Here is a 27,544-nt window from a genome sequence, read left to right on the forward strand (position 1 = left end):
GCATATCTGAGGTTATTGATATTTCTCCCAGCAATCTTGATTCCAGCTTGTGTTTCTTCCAGTCCAGCATTTCTCATGATGTACTCTGCATATAAGTCAAACAAGCAGGGTGACAAGATACAGCCTTGACGCACTCCTTTTCCTATTTGGAACCAGTCTATTGTTCCATGTCCAGTTCTAACTGTTGTTTCCTGACATGCATACAGGTTTCTCAAGAGGCAGGTCAGGTGGTCTGGTATTTCCATCTCTCTCAGAATTTTCCACAGTTGATTGTGATCTACACAGTCAAAGGCTTTGGCATAGTCAATAAAACAGACATCGATGTTTTTCTGGGACTCTCTTGCCTTTTCGGTGATCCAGCGGATGTTGGCAATTTGATCTCTGGTTCCTCTGCCTTTTGTAAAACCAGCTTGAACATCAGGGAGTTCACCCTTCACGTATTGCTGAAGCCTGGCTTGGAGAATTTTGAGCATTACTTTACTAGCATGTGAGATGAGTGCAATTGTGCTGTAGTTTGAGCATTCTTTGGCATTGCCTTTCTTTGGAATTGGAATGAAAACTGACCTTTTCCAGTACCATAGTCAGATCAGATTGTGTCTCCCCTCTGAGCTTGCATGAGAATCACCTATAGCAATGATTCTTAAGCCAAGGTGCTCTTGTACCCCCAGGGGATATTTGGCAAGATCTGGAGACTTTTTTGGTCACAACTGGTAAGGGGGAAGAGTCAACTGGCATCCAGTGGATAGAGGTCAAGGATATTGCTCAACATCCCACAATGCACAGGACAGACCCACACAAATGAGACTCAGTTCAGTTCAGTCTCCCAGTCTCCCCAGTCCCAGCACCTTTTCCTTCTTACTCACTCACTCAGTTCAGTTTAGTTCAGTTCAGTTGCTCAGTCATGTCTGATTCTTTGTGACCCCATGAACCGCAACACACCAGGCCTCCCTGACCATCACCAACTCCTGGAGTCCACCCAAACCCATGTCCATTGAGTCAGTGATGTCATCCAACCATTGCGTCCTCTGTCGTCCCCTTCTCCTCCTGCCCTTAATCTTTCCCAGTGTCAGGGTCTTTTCCAGTGAGTCAGCTCTTCCCATCAGGTGGCCAAAGTATTGGAGTTTCAGCTTCAACATCAATCCTTCCAATGATCACCCAGGACTGATCTCCTTTAGGATCGACTGGTTGGATCTCCTTGCAGTCCAAGGGACTCTCGAGAGTCTTCTCCAACACCACAGTTCAGAAGTATCCATTCTTCAGGACTCAGCTTTCTTTATAATCTAACTCTCACATCCATACATGACTACTGGAAAAACCATAACTTGGACTAGACGGACCTTTGTTGGCAAAGTAATGTCTCGGCTTTTTAACATGCTGTCTAGGTTGGTCATAACTTTTCTTCCAAAGAATAAGCGTCTTTTAATTTCATGGCTATAGTCACCATCTGCAGTGATTTTGGAGCCCTCCAAAATAAAGTCTGCCACTGTTTCCATTGTTGCCCCATCTATTTGCTGTGAAGTGATGGGACCAGTTGCCATGATCTTAGTTTTCTGAATGTTGAGTTTTAAGACAGCTTTTTCACTCTTTCTCTTTCACTTTCATCAAGAGGCTCTTTAGTTTTTCTTCACTTTCTGTCATAAGGGTGGTGTCATCTGCATATCTGAGGTTATTGATATTTCTCCTGGCAGTCTTGATTCCAGCTTGTGCTTCATCCAGCCCAGCAGTTCTCATGATGTACTCTGCATAGAAGTTAACTAAGCAAGTTGACAATATACAGCCTTGACGTATTCCTTTCCCGATTTGGAACCAGTCTGTTGTTCCATGTCCAGTTTTAACTGTTGCTTCCTGACCTGCATACAGATTTCTCAAGAGGCATGTCAGGTGGTCTGGTATTCCCATCTCTTTCAGAATTTTCCCTAGTTTGTTGTGATCTAAACAGTCAAAGGCTTTGGCATAGTCAATAAAGCAGAAATAGATGTTTTTCTGGGACTCTCTTGCTTTTTTGATGATCCACCAGATGTTGGCAATTTGATCTCTGGTTCCTCTGCCTTTTCTAAATCCAACTTGAACATCTGGAAGTTCATGGTTCATGTACTGTTGAAGCCTAGCTTAGAGAATTTTGAGCATTACTTTGCTAGCATGTGAGATGAGTGCAATTATGCAGTAGTTTGAACATTCTTTGGCATTGCCTTTCCTTAGGATTGGAATGAAAACTGACCTTTTCCAGTCCTGTGGCCACTGCTGAGTTTTCCACATTTGCTGGCGTATTGAGTGCATCACTTGCATAGCATCATCTTTTAGGAATTGAAATAGCTTGACTGGAATTCCATCAGCTCCACTAGCTTTGTTTGTAGTGATGCTTCCTAAGGCCCACTTGACTTCACATTCCAGGATGTCTAGCTCTAGATGAGTGATCACACCATCGTGGTTATCATGAAGATCTTTTTTGTATAGTTCTTCTGTATTCTTGCCACCTCTTCTTAATATCTTCTGCTTCTTTTAGGTCCATACCATTTCTGTCCTTTATTGTGCCCATCTTTGCATGTGATATTTCCTTGGTTCCCAAATAAGACTAATCTCATTAGTTCCCAAATGAGACTAATCTGTCCAAAATTCATTTGTGCCAAGGTTGAGAAACTCTGCCTTAAGGTAAGGTTTGTTACAATGCATACTCCTGGGTTGCAACCCAGAGACATTCTGACTTAGTAGGTCCAAGGTAGGTCCAGAAATTTGCATTTTAGCAAGCTCCCAAGTGATACTGATGGTTTAAGGGTGGAGGTTTGAGAAGCTCTGAACCACAGGACTCTAGAGTCAAAGGAACAAGCATTATGTATGGACATTGACTCTATGTCATCCATCTTAAAGAAAAACGGTATGACAGTGTATATTTACCTAATTTAATAATTCGTCAGGTATCTTATTGTCTCTCCCTTGAGTTATGAGGAAGGTAGTTTGAAGTTTTTTCAGGCTAGTAAAGAATTGTTCATATCAGATGTAAACCTCAGTAGAAAAAATGAGGACAATTCCTGGTCAGTTGGACTGTTGATGAGAGAATAGAATATGTTATTTAACCTGATCTCCAACTTGCCTCTGGTTTAAGTAATTTAACAATTGCAGGAGGATTAAGTAGCTGATTAAATTTATCTGAGAAACATTAGGTGTTAGGGACTAGGTGTTCAATGTGTGTTTCTGAACACTTTGAATCTTGACATTTGAAAATGGTTTTTAGGAGTTTATGTACATTTTTTCTTTTCCTCAAAAAGTACATTGATTTTTCCATTGTATTCCCATTTCTGGTTAATATTTGTATGCTGACTGTCTTTTAGAATTCAGGTATTTACCTTAAGAAAGCATGAAGCATTATTATAAGTTTAATCACATTTATATCTTGATGAAACTGTCAGAGAAGGTTTACCTTTGTCCCTGTTTTTCCCTTGCTATCTTTACTGTTAGTTTTGAAAAATTTGGAAATTTCTTATGTAAAAGAGGTGTTGGCATAATTTTTCTGCAAAGAGCCAGATAGTAAATATTTTAGGCTTTGGGGGCCTTATGGTCTCTTTTGCAACAACTCAACTCTGCAGCCTGAGCATGAAAGTGGGCAGAGACAATCCATAAATACATGAATGTGGCTGTTGTCGGAGAGGAAAAACTACTGTCCTTAGAAGCTCAGTAGTTGGGGGTCTCTGAATTAAACTGACAAAAGATGGACCAGCAGGAGAAAAGACAAAATTTATTCCCATAGGTATCTGGGAGCTCACAGAAGATGTAGCTCAATGAAGCAGTGAGAATTTAGGCTTTATATATCATCTATTAAAAAAAACTTTATTATATTTTTTATTGAAGTACAGTTGATTTCATAATATTATATAAGTTTCAGGTGTATAACATAGTGGTTGACAATTTATAAAGAGTATACTCCATTCATAGTTATGATAAAATATTGGTTATATTCTCTGTTCTCTACAGTATATCCTTGTAGCATATTTAATTTATACATAGCCCTTATATACCATCTTAAAAGGGGAGCGAGTTAGGATTACAAGGAACAATAAATAAATGGTGGGAAATGAGTGAGAAATATATGGGAGAAACTAGTGGAAGGTAAGGTTTGATTTAGTAAGATCTGTTTATGTAATTTCTTATCCTGGCACTGACTTCTCATCTCTGGTGATAGGAGTCACTCTTCCCCCTGGTAAGAGAAGCTTCCCTTATCGGGGATTTATAACAGTGGAATTCTTTAAGAAGGTCTGCTTTTAGGCAGATGAGGGAAGTGCAGAGAAGCCTCTTCCTGTATCTGTTGATTCTCAAATGTCTTTAGCTCACAGTAATTTTTATACTGCAATGGTGTATTCTGGATTCCTTCACCATGTTCCAAAATGCAGTATTTTTTTTTTTATTACAAAAATAGGTGATGGGCTTGTTTTGGCCTGTTGGCTTTTGTTTGCTGACTCATGACGTAGAGCTCTTTTCATGTGGGGCAGAGAAGAGTACCATTTACTTTGGCCCATATAAAAACCTAACTATAATATAGGATTGTTCTGGCCCTCAGGCTTTTATCATCTTGGCTATGTCTGGACAAATGGATTTGCTTAATTGAAGCTTAGACTATTCATTTGAACAGGTCTAGCAGCTGTTCTACTTGTGAAAACTTTGTGAGCAGTTTACCACATGTAATTGAAGGTAATAAAAAGACATTGATTTTTAAAAAAATTCTATGATCTGGCCACTTTCCTGTTCAACTTTAAAAGAAATATGTGAGAGTTGCCACTACTTTGGGCTTCCCTGGTGGCTCAGATGGTAAAGAATCCTCCTGCAATGCATGAGACCCAGATTCAATCTCTAGGTGGGGAAGATCCCCTGGAGAAGGGAATGGCAACCTACTCTAGTATTCTTGCCTGAAGAATTTCGTGGTCAGAGGAGCCATGGAGTTGCAGAGTTGGACACGACTGGGCGACTTGCACACTTTGCCACTATTTTAAGGTATATTGCCCCTACCATCAGTGGGACGTGCCGTTTTATGGATTAATCATAGGATGGTTTTGGGTTCCTAACTCAGTTGCTACTCCCTGCTCCATCTATTTACAAAGAAAATCCAAATGTTCTTTTTTTTTTTTTTAATCTCTGTTGGGTACAGGGCTCACTCAAGGGAGAGGGCTATCACCATGATACCAGGAAACAGTTGAGTCCCAGTGTGGCTAAATGACCATTTACCTGTACCAGAGTAGTTTCCTGTTTTGGAATGGAAAAACTGCCCAACTTCAAGACAAATGGAATAGGCATTTTCAAGGGAGAAGATGGATAGATGGATGGAGCTGCTTTGTAATTGGGAACATGCCTTCTTGGAATATTGTCCATATCGGAGAGAAGGGGGCATTGTCTACTATATTCTAAGTTGCTAAGTCGTGTCTGACTCACTGAGGCCCTATGGACAGTAGCCCACTAGGCTCCTCTGTCCATGGAATTCTCCAGGCAAGAATACTGGAGTGGGTTGCCATTTCCTCCTCCAGGGGATTTTTACAACCCAGGGATTGAGAAGGCCATTGTCCACTATACTGCGACATGATTCAGGCAGAGTTAAGGGTGGAAGACCTGAGATCTGAGCATTCCAGTCTTCCAGCTCTTATACAATCAGAACTGTGACTTGAGCTTAAAAAGCCATATGATTCATGGGGGCGCTTATCTGTCTTCCCCTCCACGTGATGCATGAACCTGGGAACCCCACCCAAAAGCAATTTGCAGAATTAAAGTTTTTGAAGACTCATAATAAATCATTGCCATTCTTATCAAGAAGCTAAAATTTGATTTGTCAGATAACTGAGTTGTTATTATTTGTGGAATCCAGAAAGCCCCAAAGGATATTAAAACATGTTCTCCAGGCTAATTTTCATCAATACTGTTAGCTCTGCTTAGGATCATATCTTCAGCCAAGACATCTACACTAGTCAGTCATTTGTTTGGCATTATGGAAATAGCTATTGTTTTGAAGGATAGTGTAATTCATGTACAATCTCCTGAACTTCCGGTGCTTAAAGCTCAGAATTGTGATTGATGTTTAATAGTTATTATAGAACTCAATCAGGGAAAATGAGACTTTGGCATGGTTAAGCCCAACTGAAGCTTTCAAAGCCGTTGCAGGCATAAGAAAGTTGTGCTATAAATTGTTTGTAAAAGGGCAGTTGATCATCAGTTGTTCCATTTTTTCCCTTAAGTTAGTTAAATTAAAAAAAGGAAAAAATATGCTAAGTGACTTAACTACAGAGGCAACACAAAGCTGTTGCATTAAGTGATTAAAATGATTCCTTTGATGTAGTACATGCAAGATGTTTGAGAATTTTCCTGACTCTCCTAAATAGCCAAGTCAGCAGGGATTAAAACAAATGAGCTTTCTGTCTTGATTCTGCCGATCAGCTTAATACTTAGTGGCTTTGAAAAGTCCAGATAAAGCAGTCAAGTGACCTATCTTTAAATCAGTTTGGTCATCTGTGTAAAAACTACATATTGTTTCAGAGCTCATAGTCAAAGTAGGATTGTTTGGTTCTGTTCTTCCCAGTAGCACTATCAAGCTGTTGTATAAAATTCTGGGAAGGAGGGGTGACTTGAGAGTTTAAGTCATGTTGTGTTTTAAGTTTTCAGTGTTCCCTGTAGGTTTTTTTTTTCCTCTTCCTGGGTTCATTTATGATAGCTTCTCTCTCTCTCTCTCTCTCTCTCTCTCTCTCTCTCTCTCTCTCTCTCTCTTTCTCTCTCAAAGTAATAATCTTCATGAACTGTCTGTTGTCTTCACAAAAATTAATTGTGATTTTTAAAGTTCTAGTTCTAAGAACTTTAGGGCACAGAATAAACTCCCAAGCAACTAAGATTTGTTGCATGTACATGCTAGTAATAGCAAAGAACAAAATAAAAACAAAAAAAAATAGCTAAGCCATGCCCACATATACACACACCCCACTCTGTTCAGCATGGATCACTTTAGCAAGTGATGTTGAACACTTACTGTGTACTAGGCTCCATGCCATTAATTGAGGAAACTCAGTGAACAGTTTATCCTCATTGAATTATCTGTGTCAGCCCAGCAAACTATGGCTTTTGAGCCATGTTCAGCATGCTGCCTGTTTTTGTATGGTCCCCAAGCTAAGAAAGGATTTTCATTTTAAAATGGTTTTTAAAAAGTCACCCTATTATACAGAGTGAAGTAAGTCAGAAAGAGAAATACCAATACTGTATATTAACGCTTATATGTGGAATTTAGAAAGATGGTAACGACGATCCTTCAAAGCTGGTGCTTTGGGACAGCGCAGAGGGATGGGGTGGGGAGGGAGGTGGGTGGGGGGCTCAGGACGGGGGGACACATGTGCACCCGTGGGTGATTCATGTCTATGTTCGGCAAAACCACCACAATATTGTAAAGTAATTATCCTCCAATTAAAATAATTAAAGTCAAAAGAAAAGCATATATCGTGTTACATAAAAGTGATGTGAGATTGAAATTTCAGTAGTGTCTATAAATAAAGTTTTATTGGCACACAGCTACAGCCATTCATTTATGTGGTGTCCATGGCTGCTCTCCCAGGTATAATGCAGAGTTGAATAGTTGTGACAGAGACCATATGGCCTGCAAAACTGAAAATATTTACCATCTGGCCCTTTACAGAAAAAGGTTATTAATCCCTGATCTAGGTAATCCAAAATTATACTTTCCCAATTCCTTTGTTATCCAAACACTTCTTTCAACTCTCTATTTCACTACACTGGTATTAGAAGTACTTTTATCCACATTTTACAGATGAGGAAACTGAGAAACAGAGAGATTCAGATAATTAAGCCTACTGCTCATTTTTCATAGTAGCGATTACAGCAAGTTGGCATAGAATGTTCCTCTTCCATCTTTTAATACAAATACAGTGAGACTATGGCTCATCTTATATATTTTTATATTCCTTTAGAACTGAGGAGAGGCCTGAGCCTCAAGGGCATTATCAATAAATATTTGTTGTTTGATTGAAATAGCTTATATTAAAAAAATACACTTTTGGTTCCCATCAAGAGTTAGTCCCAGGGATTTAAAACATTGCTGCATTTTCCAGACAGTTTCCTAGGTTCTCAGAAAGTGTCTTTCTTTTTTCCCCTCATTTTCCATCTCTTTCGGTAAGATCTCTTTATATGGAAATATATGCCTTAATGGGAGCAGCATTGAATGATGTTTTTGGTCATGTGTTAAACTATAACCTTTTATATTTTCTGATATGATTACTGCCATTGATCAGAATGGATTTATCAACTAAATTACACATTACGAAAATCAGTGTTTATTGAGCATTGGTCACTTGCTGTATGCCCAGCACTGTGTTCCATGTGGAGAACACAAGGAGGATTAAATGGAATAGCCCATTAGCCTGATTTGAGTAGTATCAGAAAGAAGGTTCCCTCAGCTACAGAAACCTCCCTTCTAATTTGATTTCTCACTTTGATTAATGAACTACTCTTTTAAATACAGATATTTCTTTAGAGTCAATACATTAGATTGCTGTTAGTCACTCACATTTTATTACAAATTAGAGGCCCAGTGACAGCTGCCTTGAGGGAATAACAGTTTTGATTGATGAGATGGGAAAGGGGAGATGACTTTGGAACATAGAATATTGCTGTGAAAGGCCAGTGTTGGATATGATCAGAGAGCAGAAGGCATGACCGCACAGGGCCTGGGTACTGGGATGAATGGATACAGGAAAGAGAAGGGATGGGAAAACAGAACCCAAGATGGTGAATACTAATGGCAGCTTTTTCTTTGATCTTTGCTAAGATTAGCGTTCATAATGTTTCTTAGGTCCATTTTGTGAGGTGTGCCAATAGTGGCCCTCAGAAGAGTCCTTAGAATTTGGGGTGAATGCGAGCAGCCTGAATTCTCCTGGCTCATGCTTAGAGTCTGGCTTTGCTCAAGAAATCTTCTACTGTGCTCCAAGAATCTCATGGGCCCATCTGTCTCTCCACTGATTGCAGGGTTGCTTCAACAGCCTTTCTCTCTTACTATGTTGTGTGGGTCCCTAAAACTTGACCTATGACTAAAAAGAGTGACATTATTCCCTCTGGTAATCAAGGTATTTAGTTAAGGATTTAACCTGGCCTGAGTTCCCTTGAAAGACCCTCCAGACAGGTACATAACAGCGCTACTCCAGATCCTTGGAAGACATTATGTGTCTACTTTCTCTGTATAAACTACAGCCAAAATTTATTCATCATGTACTCTGGACCAAGGCATAAAAATGTGGTTCATATGCCATGTCATTGTGAATTCTTGCAGATAACCCAATGAAGTATAGGTACTGCTTTTTTCCTCAGGCTATGTCTCATGAAAAGGATACCATGTTAGTATTACACTGAGCTACAGGTGATATAAAACATGATATATAATGCCTCAGATAACTAGGAGTTTATTTTCCTCATGTCATAGTGGGGAAAGGGAGGCAGTTCATGTCTGATATGGTGGACTCCAGATGGCACCAACTCTTTATTCCACTATTTTTAGCATGTAGACTTATTCTTCATGTTTGTTGCCCTGTGATTACAAGATGGCTGCCTTATCTCTGCCATTGCATCAGCATTGTGGAAAGGAAGAAGAGATATGGCTAAAGCAGTGGTTCTTACCAAGTGGGCAGTTTTACCCCTAGGGGACATTTGACAATATCTGAAGACATCTTTGGTTGTCATGACTTGTGAGGCATGTTGCTACTGGCATCTAGTATGTAGAAGCCAAAGATGCTTCTAAACATCCTACAACCCACAAGACAGCTCACAACAAAAATAATCTGGCCTGAAATATCAATAGTGCTAAGGCTGAAAAACCCTGGACTGTAAGCAAAGAGTACATGCCAGCTGAGTCTTCATCTTTTAAAACAGTTTCCTGGCAGTGCAACAAGGACCTTTAGTTATATGTCATTGGCCAAAATCTCATCCTGTAGCCACCTTTAACTGCAAAGGAAGCTGGATGATGCAACAGTTTTTTGTTGGGTCCATTATCAACCCTAAGAAGGAGTGTGGATATTGGATAGCTAATAGGCGGTATTTGCTTCAGAAAAGTTAAATAGTTTGCTCACTGTCACACAGGTAGTAAAGAGCATTTAAGCCTCCTTTATTAAGGAAGGCAGTCCAGTTGTCATGTGCAGCACTTTCTAGAGGTCTGTGTGAATAAGGGATAGGAATGCATGGACCACAGCCTTGTCTAACTCACTGAAACTATGAGCCATGCCATGTAGGGCCACCCAAGACGGACGTGTCACGGTGGAGAGGTCTGACAAAATATGGTCGACTGGAGAAGGGAATGGCAAGCCACTTCAGTATTCTTGCCTTGAGAACACCATGAACAGCATGAAAAGGCAAAAAGATAGGACACTGAAAGATGAACTCCCCAGGTCAGTAGGTACCTAATATGCTACTGGAGAAGAGTGGAGAAGTAACTCCAGAAAGAGTGAAGAGACAGAGCCAAAGCAAAAACAACACCTAGTTGTGGATGTGACTGATGATGGAAGCAAGGTCTGATGCTGTAAAGAGCAATATTTCATAGAGACCTAGAATGTTAGGTCCATGAATCAAGGCAAATTGGAAGTGGTCAGGGAGGAGATGGCAAGAGTGAACGTCGACATTTTAGGAATCAGCGAACTAAAATGGACTGGAATGGGTGAATTTAACTCAGATGACCATTATATCTACTACTGTGGTCAGGAATCCCTTAGAAGAAATGGAATAGCCATCATGGTCAACAGAAGAGTCCGAAATGCAGTACTTGGATGCAATCTCAAAAATGATAGAATGATCTCTGTTCATTTCCAAGGCAAACCATTCAATATCACACTAATCCTAGTCTATATCCCGACCAGTAATGCTGAAGAAGTTGACATTGAATGGTTCTATGAAGACCTACAAGACCTTTTAGAACTAACACCCCCAAAAGATGTCCTTTTCATGATAGGGGACTGGAATGCAAAAGTAGGAAGTCAAGAAACACCTGGAGTAACAGGCAGATTTGGCCTTGGAGTATGGATGAAGCAGGGCAAAGACTAATAGAGTTTTGCCAAGAAAATGCACTGGTCATAGCAAACACCCTCTTCCGAAAACACAAGAGAAGACTCTACACATGGACATCACAGGATGGTCAACACTGAAATCAGATTGATTATATTCTTTGTAGCCAAACATGGAGAAGCTCTATACAGTCAGTAAAAACAAGACCAGGAGCTGACTGTGGCTCAGATCATGAACTCCTTATTGCCAAATTCAGACTTAAATTGAAGAAAGTAGGGAAAACCACTAGACCATTCAGGTATGACCTAAATCAAATCCCTTATGATTATACTGTGGAAGTGAGAAATAGATTTAAGGGACTAGATCTGATAGAGTGCCTGATGAAGTATGAAATGAGGTTTGTGACATTGTACAGGAGACAGGGAGCAAGACCATCCCCAAGAAAAAGAAATGCAAAAAAGCAAAATGGCTGTCTGAGGAGGACTTATAAATAGCTATGAAAAGAAGAGAAGCAAAAAGCAAAGGAGAAAAGGAAAGATATACCCATTTGAATGCAGAGTTCTAAAGAATGGGAAGGAAAGATGAAAAGTTACGAGCAACCTAGACAGCATATCAAAAAACAGAGACATTACTTTGCCAACAAAGTAATGTCTAGTCAAAGCTATGGTTTTTCCTGTGGTCATGTATGGATGTGAGAGTTGGACTGTGAAGAAGGCTGAGCACCGAAGAATTGATGCTTTTGAACTGTGGTGTTGGAGAAGACTCTTGAGAGTCCCTTGGACTGCAAGGAGATCCAACCAGTCCCTCCTAAAGGAAATCAGGCCTGAATATTCATTGGAAGGACTGATGCTAAAGCTGAAACTCCAATACTTTGGCAACCTGATGTGAAGAACTGACTCATTTGAAAGACCCTGATACTGGGAAAGATTGAAGGCAGGAGAAGGGGATGCGATGGTTGGATGGCATCACCAACTCAATGGGCATGAATTTGAGTAAGCTCCGGGAGTTGGTGATGGACAGGGAGGCCTGGTGTGCTGTAGTCCATGGGGTTGCAAAGAGTGGGACACGACTGAGCGACTCAACTGAACTAAATGCACGTACTGGTTATGGAAGACTCTGGAGTTTTTGATCAGCCACAAACAGCCTGGGAAATGTTTCTTGCAGGATATAACGTGCAGTCTGTTATCCATCTATCCCCTCATTCTCTCAGTATTTGCTGTGGCCCTTGCCTTTCCTTCTTTTCCATATAACCCATGGAGTAATTGATTTCAGGCCTGCCTCACTAATGCTTTGCCATCAAGCTGTTGGTGCCTCGTTTCTTCCCATTCTTGAAAAATTACAAAGTGATGTCCATCAGTTATTTGCTTTAAAGGGTCTTTCAGAGTTTATTTGGAGAGTGGGTGCCCTTCTAAGTGTGTCAAGCGGAAAGGTGTGTAACACAGGGATTTGGAGGCTTATACAGTCATCAGGAGGGCTGAGCAGTGAAGTGTAGAGCCTGCCCATGGTCTCTGCTGCTCATACCCATAGGGGTCTTCTGCAGAGAGCGTGTGGGAGCTGCTGGCCAAGTGTTCTATCTGCTACCTGCAGATGCGCCATGCCTGCCCAGAGCTACTGGCTGTGAGTGAATAACTGGTGTCTCCTCCTCTACTCCTCCTGTCTCCTGTGAATGCTTTTCATTCACAAAGTCTGACCTGGAGCCAGGTCCCAAGGGGCCTGGGGAGATGGGGTTTGGAGGCTTCTCAGGGGAGAGTAGCATGGGATGGGGTGGGAAGATGTGGAAGTGACAACAGGCTGACTGGCAGGGATGACTTGAGTTTGAATAGAGGCATAACAACACAGCACAGTTTGGGGGAAGAAGTATTCTTTTCCAGTGTTGGCAGTGTTGCTATTAGTATTATTACTTTATCTTTGTGTTCTTAGCAGATGAATGGAGATTTTTTTATACCTCTATTCTGGCTCTCTTCAAATCATGGTATTGCTAAATAATAAAAAAGGATTCAATGACCTGCATATACAGTGCAGAAGGTAATATATTCTGTGAAGCTCTGTAGTGCAGTGGGGGACCCAGAGTGTGAGATTTGAAAAACAATGCATAATTCACCAGCATGCTATGGAAAGAGCGGTGTTCAGAAAACAATTGTGGATGACTCAGCTTGTATATTCCTTTTTTTTTTTTTTTTGACGCTATCTGGAGCTCTTTATTTGTTATAGTTATATATATGACTTGTGGTTAGCTGATAAAACACAGTGAGGAATTAAACACAATGAGGGAAATATTAGAAGAGTTTCGGAAGAAGGTAACCTAGAGACATATGCTGTATTGTTCGGTGTTGGGGGAGAGCTGTAACCTCTAGTTATCTGCTGTCTGGGTCACATCAGGCTTTCAGTGTAACTCACAGGGCTTTGAAGACAAAATTTGATCTGTGCTATATTTGAGTCTGGAATAGCAAAACCATTATGACTGTGTCCTATGGCACTTGTAAAATCTTTTCCGAGTCTGGAGTTTCAAGTTTCTGCTGACATTTAATATTTGAATTATCTCAAGGAAGATAAAGAAAACGTACTATCTTTCTTGAGTAAGGAAAATTGAAAGGGTTGAAAGAAAAAAAGACTCATTACTAAGAGCAGTGTGCAAAGGGCAATGGTTTTAGCTTTGCTGGAATAAAATCAATATGTTTGGGATTGCCTGGTGTCTTACAGTGGGTCTTCTTGAGGCAGAGTTGGAGATGAGGATTCACATTCAAATGATTTATGATTTATTCAGCAAGTGCTCCCAGGAGAAGCCAGCAAGGGAAAGAGGGAAGCCAGACTGGGAAGGGTAAGAGATGGACCCAGGTCCCATTTCAGGGGAAGTCTCAGATAGTCTGATCCTGCAGGGAACTCTGGCACGCAAATTATACCTTATACTCCATCCTGAACTGAAGCAAAGGAGCTGGACTTTCACATTCCTGCTATAGTCAGTCTTTGGCTGAGGGCTGCTTGGCCGCCAGTGGAGCTGGGGGCGCAAGGCAGATAAACTCGCAAGGAAGGAGCTGTTTTGAGTGCACAGAAGGTGTCCTAGTAACCCTGGGGCAGGCCTTCAGAGTCTCAGGTGCTTGCCTTTAGAAAGGAAGAACAGAGATCCTGGAGAGAGATGTGCTGAAGTGATAAAAGGGATCTGGCCAGAGCTCTGCCATTGTACTTACTCTTTGAGTAAGCTGTTCTTTCGTTTTGGTGAAACCCTGAATTGGGGGGATTGGAGGAGACAGTTTCTTGAGGGCAAGGGTTGGCAAACCTTTTCTTTAAAGTAAAGGGCTAGAGAGCAAATATTTGAGACTTTGTGGACCACAGAGTTTCTCTCCCAACTCTTCAACTCTGCCATTATAGTGTAAAAGCAGCCATCTAAATGAGTCATGCAGATGAGTGGGCATGGCTCTGTGCCAGTGAAACTTGATTTATAGAAACAGCTGGGGGGTGGGGAGGCAGAGAGAAGATTTGGCCCAGAGGCCATAGTTTGCCCATCCCTGCTGTGGAGCCTCCTTGTATGTACCTGAGACGGCTTTTTCCTTTATCCATTTCCTGTATCCTGCAAAACAGGGAATAAGTGGTATGTCTATCAAAAGGATGGTTATGATGCATCTTCAATTAGTCTAGACCCCCTCCCTCAAATTTTTCTGGCATCCTAGCCATCATTCCCAGGGTTGCACAGATAATCTCACTGAAGGGTGACTCATTTTATTGCTGCTAAAAATACTTTGTTCTCTCTTGTCTGTGAAATCAGACACAGACTTCTCAGCATGGCATTTGGGAAACCGTGGGAACAGGTCGAAGTTGATTTTGCTGCATTGTTTTCTGTCCACCATTTGTGCTTTCTAGTCCAGCTCCGTGCAACTACTCACCCTCTCTCTGGCGTACGCTTTGTTTTTCATTTCCTTGACTTTGCCCCTGCTGTTTTCTCTCCTGGAATTCCTTCCTCTTAGTTCTGCATTTTGAAATCCCAGCCATTCTCTGAGACTCAGTTTGATCCCCTTCTCCATTAAGCATTTTCCCCATGAGGAAATAGTATCTGCTCTGGACTTCATTAACAATATTGTCTATAAATGCAGTTATCTATTTATAGATAATATTGTCTGTATCTAAACCTTTATGTTCAATTATATAGTTCTTTGCTACATTCACTATACTTTTAACATATTGAGGGAAGGGACTTAGATTTTTTTAAATTTCTTGTCCTTCACAGTTGATTACATATAGTAGATATTCAGTAAATAGAGTTTTCAGATGAAGGTTACATTCTTACATCCTGTGATTATTAATGACTTAAGTGCTGAAATTCTGACATCATTTTTTTTTCCCCTTTTTATAGGCAAGAGCTGTTTTGGCAAAAGTTGGCTATCCTGAGTTTATAATGAATGATACTCACATTAATGAAGACCTCAAGGCAGTAAGTGCTAAATTTACTATATTTCTTTTTTTTTTTTTTTCCTCCTGGCAAGTTGTACTGGTCTCATGCCTTTCTACTAACCCAAGTCTAGGCAATTAAATCTGGTTGTGCCATAAAGCACCAACTTTTCATTCATTCCTTGGCTAGATATGAGCCTCATTATGCCACACATATCATAAGATTCAGAGCAGATTCACAATAAAGCAAGTGTCAGAAAGAATGTGTACCTGAGTGGGTACCATAAAGCAAATGGTTTTGGATTTGGTCTAATTTGATCATAAAGGAAAGAGTTAAGAAAACTGAATATTTTACAATTAATGTACATGTTCTAATGGTGAATATATGATGTTTGTTGTTAAATAGTCTATGTGCTTCGTTCATAGTAAATGATTAGTAATAAATCTTGCCTGTTGTGAGTTAACTTCATTAAACTTTATGAGTGTTTTGGCAAACTAAGTGCATATACATATGATTCTATAATTTATTGTGAATTGGACTGTATATTTATAGTAAGTTTCTGATGGAGAAATAATCATTTTTATTCTAATATTATGGGACATATATTTTTCAGTAGATACATTTGTTGCAGGCCTTTCTAGTCATAACCACTGTCACTTGCTTTCCTACAGATAATTCTGGCAAAGAACTTTTCTTCATCACAAAACCCGCTCTTTTTACCACTCACTAGATTTTCTTGAAAAAGTAGTTTTAAAAAATTAATTAAATAACTATTGTTCTGTAATGTAGCTCTTTCCTGAGATTGTGGTTTAACAAGCAATCCTAACTTTGTACATGAACATTGGAATTTTATAAGATCATCCAAAAGTGAGTGAAAACTTTAATTTGAAAGTTTCTCCATTGGGCTCCCAAGATATGGCCTTCCAAAGTATTGATCTAGTTGCTGTAGAGGAAAATAATTGTGCTTCACAGTATCCCAGAGCTCTGACAGCCCATCTTATTACACATTGTTTTGATCCTGAAAAATCTCACTATGACTATGATGGTGAAAGATACTGACACATTTGCCACATTCATGTACATTATCTTTTAAACACCACACTGAACCTGTGAAATAAATGGTATTTATCTGGGTATTGCAGAAAAGGCCATAGAGACTCAAAGTAGTTAATTGATTTCCTCAGTGCCCTCCAAGCATCAGAGCCAGGACTGAAATCTGGGTCTAGGGAACTCTGCTTGTAATCAGAGAATGGGTTTTGCAGGGTTCTTGTCAGGCACCCCTGCTGGAGGAACAGAGGAGTGAGCTGAAGAGTGGATGGGAACTGCTTTCCCAGAGCTGGTTGGGTTGAGATGAGTGAAGGGATGGAGGTCATATTGTTAACTGGGTAAGAGCACAGCCTTTGGAGTGATTCTGGCACTTCCACTTACTAGTTATTTGAGCTTGTGCAAGTTTTTAAATTTCAGTTGGCTTCCTTTTCGTTATCTAAAGACTGGAGATAATAATAGCCAAGTCTATTATTGTTGAAAAGATTAAGTGAGATTCATTTCAGTTGCTCAGTCATGTCCAACTCTTTGCGATCCCATGGACTGCAGCACGCCATGCCTCCCTGTCCATCACCAACTCCTGGAGCTTACTCAAACTCATGTCCATTGAGTCGGTGATGCCATCCAACCATCTCATTCTCTGTCATCCCCTTCTCCTCCTGCCCTCAATATTTCCCAGCATCAGGGTCTTTTCAAATGAGTCAGTTCTTTACATCAGGTGGCCAAAGTATTGGAGTTTCAGCTTTAGCATCAGTCCTTCCAATGAACACCCAGGACTGATCTCCTTTAGGATGAACTGTTGATCTCCTTGAGTTGAAGGGACTCTCAAGACTCTTCTCCAACACCACAGTTCAAAGGCATCAATTCTTCAGCCCTCAGCTTTCTTTATAGTCCAACTCTCACATCTATATATGACTACTGGAAAAACCATAGCTTTGACTAGATGGACCTTTGTCGGCAAAGTAATGTTTCTGCTTTCTAATATGCTGTCTAGGTTTGTCATAACTTTTCTTCCAAGGAGCAAGCATCTTTTAAATGAGATTAATTAAGTGTAAAAGCACCTAGCATAATGTCTGGCACATAAGTCATCTCCCTATAAATGATAGCTGTAACTTAGCAGCAATGAGAACTATTGTTGCTAAGAAGAGTATCACCAGGTCACAAAGTACCTCAGCAGGAGAACCTGGAGAATTACATGTGACTGGCAAACATCTCAAGTCAGGACTGCAGAGGAGGGGACTGCCCTGGTGGTCTAGTGGTTGAGAATCCGTCTTCTAATACTGGGGACGTGGATTCGATCCCTGGTTGGGGAACTACGATCCCACATGCTATGGAGCAGCTAAGCCTGTGCACCACAGCTCCTGAGCCTGCACATTGGAAGTGCTGAGACCATGTGCTCTGTGTGCACTAGAGAGAAGCCTGCACTGCTGCAGTGAAAGGTCCTGTGCACTGCAACTAAGACTCAACACAGCCAAAAATACATATTTTTTTAAAAAAGAATGCAGATGAGAAGATTTGAGATGCAGTTTGTTGTAGTGGTTATGAACATGGATCCTGGGATCAAAGTGTCTGGAGTTAAATCACTATTCTTCTGTTTTCTAGCTGTGCGACCTGAGGTAGGTTATACTATATCTCTGTGCCTCAGTTTACTCATCTCAGTTTCCTCATATTAAAATGGAGATAGTAATAATCCTTGCCTTCAGTTCCGTTCAATGCAGTTCAGTTGCTTAGTCATGTCTGACTCTTTGTGACCTGATGGACTGCAGCACACCAGGCTTCCCTGTCCATCACCAACTCTGTCCATGACCAGTCCCTGCCTACAGGGCTGCTAGGAGGCTCAGATAAGTTAACATAATTAAAGCATATAGAACTGGTCCTGGCACACAGGAAGCACTCTAGAAGTGTTAGTTATAGCTTCTTCAATTTTCCCTTCCGATAGTAAATTATTTTGGTTTGGAGAAGTCATTACAGATTAACACATATAATATCCATGTGCCTGAAATTGATTTAAGAGGCTGCACAGATGGAACAGTCTCAAGCCTTAATCCAATAAGATAGCATTCAGGGCTCATTCACAGTGTTTAGTTGATCAAGTTTTGTTGGCAGTCTGCTGCTGTTTAAAGTGAATGCCCCAAATTTAAGAGTTCAGTAAATGTAGTACCTTTTGTGAAAAGAGACAAGACGCCAGACAGGATGCAATGTTAGGTATATTTCCTCGTGTCTCCACAGCCTGAACTGAAGACATTATACACCAAGATTTTGAAGTACTTTTGTAAAGAAATGGCTTTCATCTGACTCATTACTGAGATAGACACAATTACACCACAGAATTTCTAACAGTTTAAAAAAAGACAGTGAAAAAAACACAAATGCAAGAAGCAAAAAATCCATTTCTGTTCAGAAACTGATAAAGAAAACCTGAAAATAGGTGAAGGATGCTTGGTGTGATAGATAGTAACAGTGTCACCAAGGTTAATAGCAAAAGGACTAAAGTATTGCTGATACACAATGGGACTGTGTTTTCAGTTTTGAGAAATATGTAGATAAGGACTACTATAGGGCCTCTGAGAAATTTCTGGTAATACAAACTCTGAACAGGAAAGGCTGTTGCAAATGAAAAGCAGTTTACTTTATTTGTTGCAAGTAAAAATGTGATTTATCAGGCACAAACACAAAAGGAAAGATAGGGACTGGGGAATGGATTAGATAAAAGTCAAGGAGAAATTGATCATTGGAACATAGAGAAAGCAAGGGAATTCCAGAGAAATATCTACTTCTATTTCATTGATAAAGCCTTGGATTGTGTGGATCACAACACTTTGTGGAAAATTCTGAAAGATATGGGAATACCAGATCACCTTACTTGCCTCCTGAGAAACCTATATGTGGGTCAAGAAGCAATAGTTAGAATGTTACATGGAACAACTAACTGGTTAAAAATTGGGAAAGGAGTATGACAAGGCTGTATATTGTTACCCTTCTTATTTAACTTATATGCAGAGTACATCATGCGAAATGCCAGGCTAGGTGAATCGCAGGCTGGAATCAAAATTGCTGGGAGAAATATCCACAACTTCAGATATGCAGATGATACCACTCTAATGGCAGAGAGTGAAGAGGAACTAAAGAGCCTCTTGATGAGGGTGAAAGAGGAGAGTGAAAAAGCTGGCTTAAAACTCAACATTCAAAAAACAAAGATCATGGCATCTGGTCCCATCACTTCATGGCAAATAGAAGCAAAAAAAGTGAAAGCAGTGACAGATTTCATTTTCTTGGACTCCAAAATCAGTGTGGATGGTGACTGCAGCCATGAAATTAAAAGATGCTTGCTCCTTGGAAGGAAAGCTATGGCAAACCTAGACAGTGTATTAAAAAGCAAAGGCTTCACTTTGCTGACAAAGGTCTGTCTAGTCAAAGCTATGGTTTTTCTAGTAGTTATGTATGGATGTGAGCATTGGACCATAAAGAAAGCTGAGCACCAAAGAACTGATGTCTTTGAATTGTGGTGCTGAAGAAGACTCTTGAGAGTCCCCTGGACTGAAGGGAGATCAACCCAGTCAATCTTAAATGAAATCAATCCTGAATATTCATTGGAAGGGTTGATGGCCACCTGATGCAAAGAGCCAACTCGTTGGAAAAGACCCTGATGCTGGGAAAAATTGAAGGCAACAGGAAAAGAAGGCAGCAGAGGATGAGATGGTTGGATAGCATCATGAACTCAATGGACATGAATTTGAGCAAACTTTGGGAATTTGTGGAAGACAGAGAAGCCTAGCATGCTGTAGTCTGAGGGTTCATAAAGAGTTGTACACAATTGAGTGTCTGAGCAACAGCAACAACAAGGAGAAAGGCTGAAAACTGAAGTTGGGGTCATGTGGAGATAAGAGCACATGGAAAAGAACTCACAGGAAAATGTAAAGAATTAGAAAAAAAAATGTTTCTTCTGAGCATGACAGGGTAAACTAAGATAGCCAGCAAAGTATTTCTGAGCAGCAGTCTTTTTGTAGTCTTTTAAAAGAGCAAGAAAGGCAATGCCCTCTGTGTGAACCTCCAGTAGTGTACAGGCTTCCCTGGTGGCTCAGATGCTGAAGAATCTGCCTGCAATGCAGGAGACACAAGTTCAGTCCCTGGGTCGGGAAGATCCCCTGGAGAAGGGAATGGCTACTCACTCTAGTATTCTTGCCCGAAGAACTCCATGGACAGAAAAGCCTGGTGGGCTACAGTCCATGGGATTGCAAAGAGTCAGACACGACTGAGTGACTAACACACACACACCAGTAGTGTACAGGAAAGCCTGCTACTCAGTGCAAAAAGAAAGATACCAGTCTACATTCAAATAAACCTTATAAAGTGTACCTTCACTGCTCCTTAATGGAGAGAGACACAAGAATGAGTTTTTCCCAATTTGGGGGAGATTTCTGTATCAGTCAGGAAAGCCAAACAACACTAGCTATTTCAAAGAGAGGAGATTTAATACAGGAAATAGGTTGGAAGGTGAGGTAAACCAGAGATTAATAACTTTTTCAGGAAGCAGTGATCTCCCTTGTGTCTAGGGATGCAAAAGGGAGGAGGTGGTGGTATCATCGAGAGCAGAGGAGGAACTGCCACTCCAGAATCATTGCTGGAAGAAAGGAGAAAGAGGAACCGCAGAGAACAAACACAGCATCCTTTCCCCTCCTGCCACCTGCTGATTTCCCTCAGTGCCTCCTATTGGCAGGAAGCCAACTGGCAATGGCGCCTGGGAAACATGGTTTTCAGATTCACAGCCCAGCGTTACAGAACCGAGTAAAAGGGCATGCACGTATCTGAGAGACAACAGGTAAATAATCCAGCCCATTAGGCGCATCACTCACTGTTGTGAAAGCCAGTGGCGAATTACAGTAGGAGCTCAAGTCACAATCATAGCCGGCATCCATTTACTTAGGAGAACTGAGTGAGTCAAAGTCGCTCAGTCGTGTCTGACTCTTTGCGACCCCGTAGACTATGCAGTCCATGGAATTGTCCAGGCCAGAATACTGGAGTGGGTAGCCTCTCCCTTCTCCAGGGGATCTTCCCAACCCAGGGATCGAACCCAGGTCTCCCACATGGCAGGCGGATTCTTTACCAGCTGAGCTATCAGACTTAGGAGAATAGGATGTGGGTAATTTTTCAGAGATCAGTGTTTCTGGTGAGTGATGCACACATACATTTGATACATAGACATAAATATGTGAATAGAGATGTCTAGGTAATATGGGAACCCAATGTTCTCTGGGGCAGGTCTTGGTCTACTCTTACCAGTGAGATATGTGTGTTTATGTGTGAATATGTTTTATGTGTGCATAAATGACAGAGAGTGCTGCTGCCACTATGCAAGAGTGAGGTGATGCTTAGGTGGAGTGCTCTAGAAAAACAGGTTGTTGAAACCATTCTGTACTCCTTGGTAAAAACACAAAATGAACCATTGTGGCCAGCTGTCTCAAGGGATCTCTGGCCCTCATGGCCCTGGAAAGGCAAGAATGGGCACTGGAGGGAGGTGCACTGGTGCCCACCAGCCTTGTAGCCCATCCCCCATCCCTCCTGCACACCAGCCTCCATCTTCAGTGCTCCGCTGGCTACAGCAGACCGAGACTTCCCTTTATCCCCAGTGGTGGCAGCGGGCCGTCTGGTTTCATCTGGTTCCTGGTTGGTGTGGTAGTTGATGCTCCCTCAGAGTCACCCTTGCGTGGCTGTTTGTGGGAATTCTATCTTCCGCAGTGTTCTGTATATATAGGTTGTTAAACATTGTGAACACCATCCCTGTATGTAGGTGTGTATATATGTATACATACATAACCACTTACAGCAAAGCCATCTAAACACAGCGATCTTGCATATTACTTTGCTATTTAAATAAAGGAAAACATAATTCTAAAATCTGGATTCCATTGACGTTTTCACAGTTCTTTGCTGCCTAAAATAAAATCTTTCCTAGAGGTGTCTGGATATATCGCTGAGTACGTTTGAATGGGTTAACTTAAAAAGTAGTTTAGAATCTGTACTTCCCGTTGGCTCATGTAGTATCTTGAAAGTGAAAGTAAAGTTGCTAAGTCGTGTCCGACTCTTTGTGACCCCGTGGACTGTAGCCTCCAGGCTCCTCCATCCATGGGATTTTCCAGGCAAGAGTACTGGAGTGGGGTGCCATCTCCTTCTCCAAATGTCTTATCAACTTGTATTTACTGATCCTACAGAGAAGCTGAATACATTGCCTTGTTTTGCCCTTATCATGTGTTCCACACCTTTGAGAAAGGTAATAGTTTTATTCTTCTATTCAGTCTGTTGCATTTGGTGCTAAGCATCCAGGATAGGGTGTCCACCAAGAGAAAGTCAGATTCCCCTAGATTTTATCTTCTGGACAGCTATGCTTAAAAAATGACATGAAAGCCCCAATAAAAGTCGGGAGATACAATTGATTGAAAGTCATTATCAACTTGACCTAGATTGTCACCAGTAACTGAAAGGACAAGAGACTTTTGAGCCAATTATTGTCACTTTCAAAGTTAAAACATTTTGGGGGAAGATCACAAGTGGTTCTGAAATATTCATGCACATTCATTCTTATTGCTATCTCTACAACAAGCAGAACTTTCCCAGTGGTTGCTAGGTTTCATAGTTTTTTCTCCTTCAGGATCCTAGTGAAATACTTGAAATTATCACAGTATTATCAGATGATGGAAAATTTGAGAAATAGAGAAAAGGAATGAAAAAAACCCTGAATGTTGGTATTCAAACATAATAATACATACTTCTGTTTTAGTGTGTTATTTTGTCTTTCCATTTTTGTATAGCTGTAATTGATGCTTATATATAATTTTGTACACTGGCCTTTACAGTCGATAGATTGTTTTGTCCTTGTCTTCCATAGCCTTCATTACCATTATTTTAACAGCTGTCTGACAGTAAGTAAACTGTACCCTGATTTATTTAATCACAGCTTCTCCTCCTCCCTCCCTGTGCTCTTTCTGTTGAATCATCAGTTTTCTTATTAGGGCCAGTGAAAATAACATTGAAATAGGAACCTAATGATGTGGACTGAATGACTTAGCCAGGTTCCATAATCCCTCCATCTCTGTTTCCCATATGGCCCTTTCCTATCCCCAAACACTCAACCTGTCTTACAGGAGAAGGTAAAAATTGTCGCCTACTACCTGTGATTTCCATTGAATAAATGGCAGCCCACTCCAGTATTCTTGCCTGGAGAATCCTGTGGACAGGGGAGCCTGGTGGGCTGCTGTCCCTAGGATCACATAGAGTCAGACATAACTGAAGTGACTTAGCATGCATGCATGCGCTGGAGAAGAAAATGGCAACCCACTCCAGTATTCTTGCCTGGAGAATCCCAGGGACAGAAGAGCTTGGTGGGCTGCTGTCTCTGGGGTCGCACAGTCGGGCATGACTGAAGCGACTTAGCAGCAGCAGCATTATCTGTGATTTCCATTGAATAAATAGAATAGATGAACCAAACCAGGCTAAGAAATAGAAGCTATGCTCAGTTTAATAATAAAAACAATTTAAAATGTATCCTCTGAACATAGGTAAGCTGTTGGCACATTGTCATTATTTGCCTCCAAGTTTTGTTCTCCATGATCATTTCCATGGCTATGGTAGGACCATATTTATTTAAAGTATTTTTAGACTTGGAACTCCTTTTTTCTTTAAAGCAAATTTTGCGTTTAACAGCTGTAGAACAACCTGCATGTCAAGGGTTTTTTTTTTTTTTTTTCTTTCCCCCAAATGGAACAGGAAAGTACCATTAGCAAACTCTTCTAAAAGTAACAAGTGACCCCATTGATAGTACAAAAAAAGTTAGTATATTTGAAGGAAATTCCTTTGGGAGCATTTTCCAGAACATGCTCTGAACCCAAGAACATATCTGAATTTTCTATCAGTTGCAATCATATTCTAAAAATTCTGACAGAGCTGTGTTGGGAACGAAAGCTAAAAAATAATTGAACAGTGGACACATCTTTTAACTGTGTGATCTGGGAATGTATTAGGATTGCTAGTTAAGGTCATTTATTTGAACAAGGAATTTACTCTGTTTCATCTGAGGCTGAGTATAAACATCTACCTAAAATGCAATTGATTTTTAAGATTCATCTTTATTATAAAGCATTTCAAACATCAAAAAAGCATATAAAATCATACTTTGAACACCTCAAGCTTTAACATATATCAAACATACTTCCCATATTAGCTGTATACATGCATGCATACATTTTAAATGAATAAAGCAGATACATTGGAAATTCTTTGTGTAATCCTCCTTGATCTAATGTCCTTCCCTGCCTGTCTCCTTCCCCCCAGGCTGTCTTCTTCCCTAGATATCCTCTCTTGAATTCAGTGTTTCTCATTCTCATGCATTTCTTTATGCTTCTGCTACATACATATGTGCCCATAAACAACATATAGTATTATTTAATTAGTTTAAAGTTTTAAAGTTCTCTAATGCATACAACTAGTCTAATGTTCTCAGCATTGCCTTTGAAATTATTTCATGTTTACACATAGAGACAATTTGTTTAGACTTCTGTGCTGTATTCTGTTAGGTGACTATACCTTGGTTTATTTATCAGCCACCACCCCTAAGAGGATTGAAAGTGAAGTCGCTCAGTCGTGTCGGACTCTTTGCGACCCCATGGACGGAAGAGCCTGGTGGGCTACCGTCCATGGGATTCTCCAGGCAAGAATACTGGAGTGGGTTGCCATTTCCTTCTCCAGGGGATCTTCCCGACCCAGGGATCGAACCCAGGTCTCCCACATTGCAGGCAGACGCTTTAACCTCTGAGCCACCAGGGAAGCCCAAGAGGATTGAGGGAGGGACAATTTGAAGTCTTATCTCTATAACTTGTTGGCCAGCTGGATTGCCAAAGATGCCAGGATTTGATCCTTTCATTCCTGCCTTTCTCACTCTCTGTGGCTTTAGTTGTTTTATTCTTTTCTGTATATATTGGCTTGGTCCCCTGGAAGGATTGCTAAGATGAGTAATTAAAGTTAAGCTAAGATGAGTAACAAAAGTTACTCTGCAGACAAAATGAATATCCATGATATGTTAGGGAAAAGAGAAACCTGAGCCAGACATTGGCCAACAAACAAGACTGTTGTCAAGTTTATAACTGTCAAGTTGTATATATTCATTCGTATCTGTGATGTGATGCCTCTGGGTCTCATATACCTTCATTTGCTGTATTTTAATTTTTGCTTTTAAGAATATCATGGCTTAAATTTACAAAAATTTTACAGCTAATAAAATATGATTACTCTGGATTATTTGCTTCTTCAAATGTGTATTATCCTTATTTTATTCACTACATTTTAATATATTTAAAACCGAAGTATCAGGGAGCACTACAAACCATTGCTTTTACTGTTACACAGATACTATTTACAATATTTAAGTACTGCTAGTTTTATAGATAGTGCCTATAGAATTAAAACTGTCTGCCATTCTCCTTACAACAAAAAGGAACTCAAGAATCAATTATGTCTTTTTCCCTAGTTTAATAGATAGCATTGTTGTGAGCTATCAACTTCCTGTTTTTCTATGTAAGCTATATATGCTTTGCTTCTGTCATTTCATGAATTTTTAGTGACCAGATAATTTTTGAGTGTTGATAGATAATTTCAGTTAATAATTAAATTATTCTAGTGACTCTTAGGGTAGAAAATCAGTCTGAATCACTTTCATTTTTTTTTCCATTCATGAACAAATACTGATTACAATAAATTGGATTTTGCCATTTGGCTAAATTATCATCTATGAACTAAACGAGGTTTCAGCTGACTAAACTGAGTGTTATTCGAAGAACCTATATAACAGATAAATAAAGTACACATTTTAAAAAAAGATTAAGAAGTCATGTGGGCAAAGAAATTTGAAACCTAATATGTTCTGTAAAGGTTAAAGTAGATTTTTCAGTTATAAAGCAAATGAAATGCATTGTAAATTAGTGCAGCTTCTCTTATTTTTTTAAAAATGTAATCCAGAATTGACCATATTGATTTTTGAGCTTTTTATTTTAAGAGAAAAATCACTGAGGTGAAATTTCATGGTTTTGTGAATACTGGTTAACCCGTGATGGCTGAGAGATGATGCGAGGAGTGCAGTGTCTCTGCTGGCCGCTCTTTTGTGTGCTGAATTCTTTTTTTTTTTTTAGAGCCATCTCTTATTTACACTTAGAACAGTGATGGTTGTGGTTTGTTTTATTCAGATCAAGTTTTCAGAATCTGACTACTTTGGCAACGTCCTGCAAACCCGCAAGTATTTAGCACAGACTGATTTCTTCTGGCTGAGAAAAGCTGTTCCCAAAACAGAGTGAGTAAAAAAAAAAAGAAGAAATTAAAAGTGAAATAGATAAATATGTTGATGGGTAGTGGAGTCTCTTTAGATCAAACTTTGTAATTCCCCTCAAGTCAGAGTAGCTGGCTTGCTAATTATTTTGGTTTGGCAAAATCTGTGTTACCTTTTAGCAACTCTTATTTCTGATGTTGTATGAATCAGTTGTTCAATCTCGTTATGACTTCCCCACTCCTAGCATCAATACATATCAAAAGAAGGCTAGTTAAGATACAAATGTTCAAATCATTTCCAGATCTCATTGTGAGTATGTGTGTGTATATATATTTATAAAAACAAATAAATTGCTCTAGAATTTCACACTCAGGCAGAAATTTTTGAAGATCTTAAAACAAATATCTAAAATATAAAGTATGATTACAAATGTAGAAATAATTGTATACAGACACACCTCATTTTATTACACTTGGCTTTATCAAACTTTGCAGACAGTGCATTTTTTACAAATTGAAGTTTTGTGGCAACCCTCTGTTGTCAGATGAAGTTTAGCATTTTTTTCATGATAAAGTATTTTTAAATTAAGGTATATATATGTTTAGATATAATGCCATCACACACTTCATAGACTACAGTATAGTATAAATGTAACTTTTATATGCACTGGGAAACCAAAAAAAATTTTGTGATGTTTGCTTTATTATGGCGATCTCTCACGGAACTCACAATCTCTGAGGTATGCCTGTGGTTATGATAACTCTAGGATATTTGTTGAGCTAATGCATATCAAAGAA

At 40.0% G+C, this 27,544-nt stretch overlaps 1 protein-coding gene across 4 annotated transcripts in view; it reads left to right on the plus strand.

Annotated features, from left to right (window-relative positions):
* The window catches only part of PHEX (phosphate regulating endopeptidase X-linked), a 209,309-nt gene that overhangs the window by 122,485 nt on the left and 59,280 nt on the right, over window positions 1-27,544 (plus strand). For all 4 annotated transcript variants that reach the window (XM_070291452.1, XM_070291453.1, XM_070291454.1 and 1 more), the window contains 2 exons: window positions 15,359-15,436; window positions 26,668-26,771. In XM_070291452.1, coding sequence (XP_070147553.1) covers window positions 15,359-15,436; window positions 26,668-26,771 — 182 coding nt within the window. The remainder of the gene's footprint in view (window positions 1-15,358; window positions 15,437-26,667; window positions 26,772-27,544) is intronic.

Source organism: Ovis canadensis, chromosome X (genome assembly GCF_042477335.2).
Source record: "Ovis canadensis isolate MfBH-ARS-UI-01 breed Bighorn chromosome X, ARS-UI_OviCan_v2, whole genome shotgun sequence".
In the NCBI taxonomy this organism is placed as follows: Eukaryota; Metazoa; Chordata; class Mammalia; order Artiodactyla; family Bovidae; genus Ovis; species Ovis canadensis.